Source organism: Oncorhynchus gorbuscha, linkage group LG02 (assembly GCF_021184085.1).
Source record: "Oncorhynchus gorbuscha isolate QuinsamMale2020 ecotype Even-year linkage group LG02, OgorEven_v1.0, whole genome shotgun sequence".
NCBI classification, from domain to species: domain Eukaryota; kingdom Metazoa; phylum Chordata; class Actinopteri; order Salmoniformes; family Salmonidae; genus Oncorhynchus; species Oncorhynchus gorbuscha.
In genome coordinates this window covers 18,764,254-18,775,033 of record NC_060174.1, presented here as the reverse complement: position 1 = coordinate 18,775,033, position 10,780 = coordinate 18,764,254, and the positions used below count along the sequence as shown (strand labels likewise).

The 10,780-nt window shown below is 42.1% G+C and overlaps 1 protein-coding gene across 3 annotated transcripts in view; it reads left to right on the top strand.

Moving 5' to 3' along the window:
- Nucleotides 1-244: 244 nt before the first annotated feature.
- The window catches only part of jak3 (Janus kinase 3 (a protein tyrosine kinase, leukocyte)), a 35,402-nt gene continuing 24,866 nt past the window's right edge, over nucleotides 245-10,780 (top strand). For 2 of the 3 annotated variants that reach the window (XM_046303505.1, XM_046303502.1), the window contains exons 1-6: nucleotides 245-575; nucleotides 1,092-1,314; nucleotides 1,697-1,814; nucleotides 2,053-2,170; nucleotides 3,473-3,618; nucleotides 3,730-4,042. In XM_046303505.1, coding sequence (XP_046159461.1) covers nucleotides 480-575; nucleotides 1,092-1,314; nucleotides 1,697-1,814; nucleotides 2,053-2,170; nucleotides 3,473-3,618; nucleotides 3,730-4,042 — 1,014 coding nt within the window. In that variant the 5' untranslated portion in view covers nucleotides 245-479. The remainder of the gene's footprint in view (nucleotides 576-1,091; nucleotides 1,315-1,696; nucleotides 1,815-2,052; nucleotides 2,171-3,472; nucleotides 3,619-3,729; nucleotides 4,043-10,780) is intronic. The other variant, XM_046303504.1, reaches the window with a different exon arrangement.

The following is a 10,780-nucleotide window of genomic DNA, read 5'->3' as shown; positions in this document are numbered from 1 at the left end:
CTAATGGGAAGCTAAGTGTTCCCATTGAACAACACAGGGTTTTCACATTCATATAACTTGGGTATCTTTTTTTGTTTGGTTCGTGACAGGAAACTACAAGAACCCACTGCTTGTCAGTGAAAGAGGAAACCACAGTACAGCTTCAAAGAGCTTTCTTTTTGTCTTGAACAAGTCAGTTGAATAACATTCCAACTCATGTTCAAGTCTGTTTACACATTTTCTGTCTATATCTGCTACATGTGAAAAAGGCTAAAATAATTTCTCATAACATTACTGTCACACTTTCAAGTCTTAAGTTCCTTTTCCCCACAGAGGAAATGGTATTGACAGATGTCATTTATTGTTAAGTCTCTTCTGCAAACTAGAACAGGGTGAGGTTAAAACAGGTTGAAGATACTAATCAAGATCCATTTTCTGGTCAGGAAATATGTTGCTCTGTCTCAAACAGGAAACTGTATTACTTTCCTCCTCCCACCACCATGAAACATAGAAGCAAAAGCCTCATCAACAAGAGACATCGAAGACATGGATGCCTGATCAGAAAGAAGACACCTTGCTGTCAATCATATTTTGAGGTAATGGAGTACGTACATAGGATACTGTGTGGATGTAGTGGTGAAGACTGAACTTCAATTGATGTCTTTTACTGCTTATTTTTGTCAAGCTGACACTAGGTAGTGTCAAGACAACATTGATTAAGTAATTGAGGTTATGTGATTAAGTGCTTGAGTCCAGTTCAAATGCTAATTTTTGGATGTTAAGACTCACAACTGTGTTGGAATGTTAAGTTTGTTTAAATGAGAGTGTTGCTCTCCATGCGGTATGTTTTTTACTAATGTATATATTTTTCAACATATATTTTCAGTTTTCTGATCAAAAAGCCTCAACCTGGTTTTGTTGAAATAGATTCACAAAATGTCTTGTGTAGATTCCCATGGTTTAGTTCCTCTGTTTAGGAAACCCCTAGCTTTTAATCACATTTCATTTTCCCTTGTGGCTTCAGTAGCGAGCTTGTTGACGTCATCCACTTCTTGTAAAATCTAGGACGTCACTATCCTTCCTCTTCCCTAAATTTACTTGCAGTTTCTCAGGTAATTTGTGTTTCAGGAGTGGTTCTGCCAATGGATCTCACTGAGGAGGAGACAGCACCTCTAATGGACAGGGAGAGGGGGGGCAGCCAAATGTCTGGTTCTGGCTCTGGTTTACAAGTCCATCTCTACTTCCTCCCTGCCACAAAGGCGGGAACAACGTTCAACATATCCTCTGGACAAATCTCTGCTGAAAGGGTCTGTGTCCTGGCAGCAAAAAAATGTGGTAAGATATGTGTTTTTATGTGAATATGGTTGTAATTGTTTTATTTAACCCTGTTGAAGAGCATATATTGTAACAGTCTGAGGAATAATTGTAATATGGTGTGAAATAAACATCATTAAGCTGATTACTAAAAAAGTGGTATGTTGATCACTTTGTTGTTATTTAAATCCCAGATTGCCCCTTTAAGGGAGGAATTTTGGAAATTTCCTTGACTACGCCACCTTTATAGTGTGCATACCCATTTGTTGTGGAATTACAAAATATTTATTGGAGCCTTGTATATCTTCATTCAGGACCTTGCTGTCTCTACGCTTTATATTTCTTGAGAATGTTCAAACCTGCAAAAAAAACATTTCTTACAATAACTTTTCTCTCTCCTTAGGAATCCTACCAGTGTACCACAGCCTATTTGCTTTGGCGTTTGATGATCTGTCCAACTTTTACCCCCCAACACATGTTTTCAGCACTGATGAAAGCATTAGCATTCACTACAGAGTCAGGTGAGAAAAAACTTGATGGATTTTTGTGTAAAAAATAAACATTTGACTAGAAATACATTTTATGCCCAATATTAACTGTTATGTTGCACTTTATTTGGTCTTAGCCATGTGTAGTGCACCAGCATAGCACCACCATACTGTTTTATCATACAAAGGGATTTTAATAGCTGTGAATGTGAACTGGATGACTCATGTATGAATAAAATTGTACTTTTTTATTGCCCCTGTTGATACAAAGGTTTTTCTTTGCCAACTGGTTTGGAGAGGGGTCAAAAACATCATACCGCTACTGTCTGAGAAGAGGCAGAATCAGTGCAGTGCTCGACTACTGTGTCATTGATTATCTCTTTGCACAGGTACATAGAAAACACTTCCAAACTTTGCAGTAAGCCAAAACTCATATTTAGATATAGACTATTTTGATATGGCAATAAATAATGTGAAATTACATTTTCGCACAATTCTGATTTTCCAAAACTACATAAGGCCATTTGTTTTGAATGATTAGCTTTAGAATGTCCACAAGGGCAGAACACATGCATGTATACGTAGGAGGCCTTCGGAAAGTATTCAGACATTTTGTATTTTACACATTTTGATATGTTACAGCCTTATTCTAAAATGGATAAAAATATAATCTACACACAATACCCCATACTGACAAAGCAAAAACAGGTTTTTAGACTTTTTTGCAAACGTATAAAAACAGAAATAGCTTATTTGCATAAGTATTCAGACCCTTTGCTATGAGACTCAAAATTGAGCTCAGGTGCATCGTGTTTCCATTGATCATTCTTGAGATGTTTCTACAACTTGATTGGAGTCCACCTGTGGTAGATTCAATTATTTGGACATGATTTAGAAAAGGCACACATCTGTATATATAAGGTCCCACAGTTGACAGTGCATATCAGAGCAAAATCCAAGCCACGAGGTCAAAGGAATTGTCCTTAGAGCTCCGAGACAGGATTGTATCGAGGCACAGATCTGGGGAAGGGTACCAAAAATATTCTGCAGCACTGAAGGTCCCCAAGAACACAGTGGCCTCCATCATTCTTAAATGGACAGAAGTTTGGAACCACCAAGACTCTTCCTAAAGCTGGTCGCCAGGCCAAACTGAGCAATCGGGGCAGAAGGGACTTGGTCAGGGAGTTGACCAAGAACCAAAAGGACAACCATCTCTGCAGCACTCCACCAATCACAAACTCTTTGGTCAGAATGCTAAGCGTCACGTCTGGAGGAAATCTAGCACCATCCCTACTGTGAATTATTGTAAGGCAGCATCATGCTGTGGGGATGTTTTTCAGCGGCAGAGACTGGGAGAGTAGTCAGAATCGAAGCAAAGATGAACGGAGCAAAGTACAGAGAGCTCCTTAATGAAAACCTGCTCAAGATCGGTCAGAACCGCAGACTGGGGCAAAGGTTCACCTTACAACAGGACAATGACTCTAAATTAGCAAAATATTCAAAAACCTGTTTTGCTTTGTCAATGTGTTGATTGATGAAAAAAGCAAACAGTTGAATTCATTTTAGAATAAGGCTGTAACCTAAAAAAAAATGTAAAAAGTCAAGGGGTCTGAATACTTTCCGAAGGCACTGTAAGTGTTCTACTATTTCCTGCGTTCTGTGTATATTCTTAATTTTTTGTGACCCTTTAGTCCCGTAGTGACTTTGTGGCTGGCCAGGCGGGGGTCTCACCTCCCTTGAGCGTCCAGGAGGAGTGTCTTGGCCTGGCAGTGCTCGACCTATGGCGACTGGCTAAGGAACACAACCAGAGCGTAAGGGAGGTGTGCAAGAATGTCAGGTATGAATACTGAAAAGAGGGTATGAAAATGAGTACATTTCTTTATGCCAACGAGTCTCTTGGTTTCTTATTTGGCTGTGCCCAATATGTCAATTACCATTTTTTTTTCAGTTACAAGTCATGCCTTCCCGAGACACATCGGCAGGAAATCCAGCAACTGAGCCGGCTTGCGCGCTACAGAATCCGCAACACTCTGAAACGGTTCCTGAAGAAGCTTGGCCGCTGCTCGGTGGGGGAACGCAGTCTAAAGCTGAAGTACCTGATGGAGCTGGCAGGGGTGGAGCCTTCCCACGGCACTGAGACCTTTCAGGTGAACCACCCTGGCTCCCAGCTGCAGCAGAAGGAACCAACATTCAACCTTATGCGGGTCGCCGGGGAGAGCGGCATACAATTCAGTGGAAGTCACTGCCCTGCCGATGTCCTGGTGAGAGAAAGTGCAAAGTCCCTACTGTGGGTCATGATCATGACTATCATCCTGTATCTACATTGACTGACCACGAAACATAAATAATGTTCCCTTTCAGTTGGTCATTCGATATAACATGCTATGGGGAGTGTCGTGGAAATTCAGTACTGAGAGAGACTTGGTCATTTCTTCTAACAATCATCTTTATTTAATATCTATTAATTATTGCAGTAATGAAGCCGTCTGCCCAGCAGTCTTTTTTGTGTGTTGTTTTTGTTTTTGTTGAATTTTACCCCTTTTTCTTCCCAATTTCGTGGTATCCAATTGTTTTTAGTAGCTACTATCTTGTCTCATCGCTTCAACTCCTGTACGGGCTCGGGAGAGACGAAGGTTGAAAGTCATGCGTCCTCCGATACACAACCCAACCAATCCGCACTGCTTCTTAACACAGCACGCATCCAACCCGGAAGCCAGCTGCACCAATGTGTCTGAGGAAACACCGTGCACCTGGCAACCTTGGTTAGCGCGCACTGCACCCGGCCCGCCACAGGAGTCGCTGGTGCACGATGAGACAAGGACATCCCTACCGGCCAAGCCCTCCCTAACCCGGACGACGCTAGGCCAATTGTGCGTCACCACATGACCTCCCGGTCGCGGCCGGTTGCGACAGAGCCTGGGTGCAAACCCAGAGTCTCTGATGGCACAGCTGGCACTGCAGTACAGCGCCCTTAACCACTGTGCCACCCGGGAGGCCAGCCCAGCAGTCTTGACTGTCGGACCGAGTGCTTTAATCATACAGAGAATACCATGTCTTTATATACCAAACCTAAAAATGCTTCAACCATGGCTGGCTCCACCCTTCCCTTATAGATTGGCGGGCACCATGAGCCACTTTGGTCTCATCCTGTCTTTATCTGCACCTGGCGTTATCTAAACCCCTGACTCTGGCCTAATTTCCCAGATGCCAGGAGGTCTAAGAACCATTGAGGCCTTTGTTCTACTCCTCTCTATCCCAGTTACAACCACAATCTCCTCGATATAATGTAGGCCCAGTTAGACCAGAGACATATGTCTCACATGCCCCACAAATGAAAGAATGGAATTTGGCGGCTTTATCACCGAGACATCAATCAATTGTCAGCTTCAAGCTATCTTTAGTAAAAACCATGTCTATGACACCCAGCCTAGCTGCAGGAAGCAAGAGTGGACAGACAAACTCAGTATTAGCAGGACAGAAATATCTCACTGTTTGTGAAGTAAATAATTGCTAAATATCGAACAAATCAGGTAAATATGTAATTTTTCTATCACATGAGTCAATAACCAATCCTATTCACCTGAAGCAAACTAAAATCACGCCCAACCTGCCAATGGATGCCAAGCCCGCCCTTGGAAGCCTCGCCTTCTTGGCTATAATACGGGGGCTCGCTCCATTTCCTCAATTCTTCGCTCTTCAGTTTCAAGCACATGATGGCTAGGAGATTCAGATCCGATTTAAGTGTCTGTTATGAGGAGAAAGTACTCGTCCCCCTAGATGTTGTGAGTTTTTGGGTCTTGGTATCGGTTTTTGTCTTTGGTGAAAGCTAACTACTTTCTGCTCTGCTTGTGTAGCTAATGCTTCCTTACTTGAGTGGTAAGATTATGTTTGAAAAGGCTAACCAGCTGGGTTTGAACCTCTGACCGTGCCCTAGGGCATGTGGTTTCACAATGAAAAATGTAAGATTCTCACGAGTGCTGTCCTTTTGCCTGGGGTGGAAACACGCTCAGGAACCCTTGGCTCAGACCAGTTTGCAAGACCATTGTCTCCGGCTGGGTTCAACTTCCACTGGGAGTCAGGCTGACTTTGTGAGAAAGATCGGTGGTCAGAGTTGATAGGGGTTCCTCCAGGTTTGGGGGAAGGTATTTACTTCCTGTCCCTGCAGCTGTGAAGCGTTTCTAACCCCTGTTTAAAGATTTTGCTGATGAGTGGCGCGTTACTTAGCTCAAGAGGCTAACAAGATGGGTAATCCTAGCACAGTGCATCCGAATAAACAGAGCCAGTTCTCTGGATTCCTGAGAGGGACAGGCTGATGTATTTTTATGAGCCAGTTTTGCTAACAAGGTGGTTTGGCTCGGGGCCCTCTTCCCCAATAATTTACAAAGGCAACAGTGCTCCCAAGTGGCTCGGTCAATGGGGGCAAAACCGTAAATGGCCTGTTCCGAGTGTGTACATGTAAGTCAGAATGTCTTTAATGATAAGAAGTAGAAGTTCAGTATTGAGAAGTCCGAATAAAAACAGAGCTTGACCAGTCTTGTTTAGTTGGCTCTGGAAGGTCATGGATCTTTACACATGCTAAATAAAATATATTTTTATTTGTCACCTGCGTTGAATACAACATGTGTAGACCTTACCATGAAATGCTTATTTACAAGCCCTTAACCAACAATGATGTTTAAAAAAAAACATAAAAACTTTCCCACTTTTTCTCCTTAATTTCATGATTTCCAATTGATAGTTACAGTCTTGTCTCATCACTGCAACTCCCGTGCATACTCGGGTGAGGCAAGGTTGAGAGCCATGCGTCCTCCGAAACACGACCCAACCAAGCCGCACTGCTTCTTGACACACAATGCCTGCTTAACCCGGAAGCCAGCCACATCAATTTGTTGGAGGAAACGCCGTACACCTGGTGACCGTGTCAGCGTGCATACGCCTGGCCCGCCACAGGAGTCGCTAGAGCGCAATGGGACATGGACATCCCTGCCGGCCAAACCCTCCCCTAACCCGGACGATGCTGGGACAATTATGCGCCGCCCTATGGGTCTCCCGGTCGCTCCCGGGTGCGACAGAGCCTGGACTCATACCAGGATCTCTAGTGACACAGCTACTATAGCAACTGCGATGCAGTGCCTTAGACCACTGCACCACTCAGGAGGCCAACAAAAAAACGCTTCTAATAAAAGTTTCTAATAGAATGACATTGAAAATAAACAGGGGCCTTAATTTATAGCCAACTTTATAAATTATGATATATTATCAATGTACACAAGCTTTGAGCGAAGTCTGTGAACCTAGAGCCAAAGTTAAATAAAGATGTCTTTACCATTGAAAAAATATTCACTGTTCTGGTCTACTTAAGGTGTGTGGCTCTCCCAGAGACGCCAATGCGATAGCAGCTACGTCTGGTCTACTTGTCTATGAACCAGAAAACATTAACCTGTGAGATGTCTCGCTTCCTCTTCCGTCTCTGCTGGAGCGACGATATACTTGTCTCCCAGAGTTACTGTTTTGACGGGACAAGAAGTGCAGTTTCATGAAACATAGGCACAAACTCATCAGTCAATAAAATGCATGGTGATTTAAAGAAAGCCAAAAGTGAGATTGTGACAGTTGAAAATGACCAATCAGATGAACCTGATTTGAAAACTCTGCCATACTACTTTAAGGCACAGTAATTCATTGAGGGGGGGGTATTTTTTATTTTTTATGTTTTTTTATTGGGGGGTGTTTTCTACTGGCGGTCATTTAAAATATATATTTCTGTAGCTCCTCATCGCACCAAGCCATGGAAATGGTTGTAGATAGTGTTTATAATTGGGACGTCAACCGTTCAGCCTGATGCACAGACCCTATGGACACTACTCTAGAGCGCCTGTTTCAGTTGTTCTTATGAACACTTTTAAACTCTCTCCATGATTAAAGTAGGAAGAAATAGATGTAATTGTTGTAAAAATGTGTGAGTTTGCTACAGTGGCTTGCAAAAGTATTCACCCCCTTGGCGTTTTTCCTATTTTGTTGCATTACAACCTGTAATTTAAATTGATTTTTATTGGGATTTCATGTAATGGACATACACAAAATAGTCCAAATTGGTGAAATGAAAAAAATAACTTATTTCAAAAAAATAAAAAATGGTGCGTGTATATGTATTCAACCCCTTTGCTATGAAGCCCCTAAATATGATCTGGTGCAACCAATTACCTTCAGAAGTCATATAATTAATTAAATAAAGTCCACCTGTGTGCAATCTAAGTGTCCCATGATCTGTCACATGATCTCAGTATATATACACCTGTTCTGAAAGGCCCCAGAGTCTGCAACACCACTAAGCAAGGGGCACCACCAAGCAAACAGCACCATGAAGAGCAAGGAGCTCTCCAAACAGGACAGGGACAAAGTCGTGGAGAAGAACAGCTTAGGGTTGGGTTATTAAGAGCACCATTAAATCCATTATTAAAAAATGGAAAGAATATGGAACCACAACAAACCTGCCAAGAGAGGGCCTCCCACCAAAACTCACGGACCAGGCAAGGAAGGCATTAATCAGAGATACAACAAATAGACCAAAGATAACCCTGAAGGAGCTGCAAAACTCCTCAGCGGAGGTTGGAGTATCTGTCCATAGGACCACTTTAAGCCGTACACTCCACAGAGCTGGGCTTTACGGAAGAGTGGAGTACGTTGACATATTGAATTATGTTATATTACGATAATTTCCCTATGGTGGACAGAACATGTTCCTACATTACACAGACTAACATTTTCACCACTCAATCATTACTATTCACCATTTTGTTACATGTACAATCTACACACATTTTACATACATGGCACTGTTTTTGTTTTTACATTACTTACATAGCAAGAATAAAGTAATTTGAAATGTTGATACACATTACATCTAGAAAGATAGTACTTATACATTATATGTTTTCAGTCATAACTATTATAGAACATGAGCTTGGACAGTATCCCTTTTTTCTCCCCAATTTCGTGATATCCAATTGGCAATTACAGTCTTGTCCCATCATTGCAACTCCTGTACGAACTCAGGAGAGGCGAAGGTCGAGAGCCATGCGTCCTCCGAAACATGACCCTGCCAAGCCGCACTGCTTCCTGACACACTGCTTGCTTAACCTGGAAACCAGCCTGGCCCAATGTGTCGGCGGAAACACGGTACAACTGGTGACTGAAGTCAGCGTACATGCGCCCGACCCACCACAAGGAGTCGCTAGAGCGCAATTGGACAAGGACATCTCGACCGGCCAAACCCTCCCTAACCTGGACGCACTAGGCCAATTGTGTGCCAGCTGTGACACCGCCCGGAATCAAACCTGGGTCGGTAGTGACGCCTCTAGCACTGCGATGCAGTGGCTTAGACCGCTGCGTCACTCAGGAGGCCGCATTGGTAGCATTTCTATGTTGAAGATTTTCCATCCAATTCGCTTTACTTTTGTAATACATTCTACTGGATTGTTCCCAAATAAGTTCATCCATAACTTATTCTGTGCCTCTATGGTACCGTTTTTATTGCTATCCATCTGTACTGTTATTTATACTATTTCCTTTGAATATAATATGAACTATTTTGACCTAAATGTTTTGTTTTAAAGATGAGTATCGAATTGCATGACCTCCAATGGCACATTTAAAAGTGTCCCATACAATATGGGAATCTGCTGGACCTATGTTATGCAGGAAAAAGTAATTCTTTGTCTTAAAAATTCTTTGTCTTGGTTAAAAACAGGTTGTCATCCAGTAGGCTTTGATTACATGTCTAATGTCCTCGCCCACGTAGAAATTCTGTAAGAGTTATATTTGATGGTCCACTGCATTCTGCCCCCTATCAAAACATTTTTAAAACTTAAAAAAAAACTTTTGTGTCAGTGTGAGGGATACAAGAAAGTAATCAAGATGACTAGTTTGATTAAGCCACCACCATGTACAGTATCGGCCAATAGAATATTCAAAATGATCCACCTTACTTTCTAATCTGTTTGGACAGTTTGCACATTCAGATCGAAATTGTTATTGATTAATATCATCACCCCTTTTGAGTTTCTTTGCCCATGACAGAAATATATTTCTCCTCCCATTCCTTTTTCCATACAACATCATCTGTAATTGGAGAGTGAGTTTCCTGTAAACAATAGATATTATATTCCTTCTCTTTTAGCCAGGTAATGACTGATTGTCTTTTCTTAGAATCTGCTAAAACATTACAATTATAACTAGCTATACTTATTTAATCACTTACAATAATGATATACAAGTTTCAATTATACCTAATATGGGCAGCGGGATAGCCTAGTGGTTAGAGCGTTGGACTAGTAACTGAAAAGTTTGCAAGATCAAATCCCTGAGCTGACAAGGTAAAAATCTGTCGTTCTGCCCCTGACCAAGGCAGTTAACCCACTGTTCATAGGCTGTCATTGAAAATAAGAATTTGGTCTTCACTTACTTTGCCTAGTTAAAAAAAGGTTTAAAAAAATATATGCTCAAAAAGTACCATGATGATCAAGCTGCTAGACCCCCCTGAATGATGATATTAGTGAAATCGTGATTTTTTGTTTTGGTCCTGGCTATTTATAACAATATTTCGAGTCTGCAATACTCTACACCCGAAGGCCACAACCTTCCGAATGTGACTCCACATTCGTAACAATGGTACGTTTTGAGAATCAGGATAACTTAATGTCTCAGGCTGGACACATTGGCAGTCAGGATCTGTTTTCTCCACCGAGTGTTGTTAACACCCCATTTTACCCCTTATCCAACAGTCGGTTGAGAAACCAGCATTTGAGTGTTCAGAGGTAAATCACCTAAGCTCTTCCGATTGCCATGGAAGTGGCTAGTGTCTTCAGAGGTGTCTGAAACAGTTCCCCTGTGGGATTAAGCCTTGGGCTAACTTGTGTCATCGATGAGGCAGAGCGCGAATGCGCATTATCAAGTCACAGCAGGTTCCCTGTTGTTTTGGACTTACGGTTCCTTTTGTG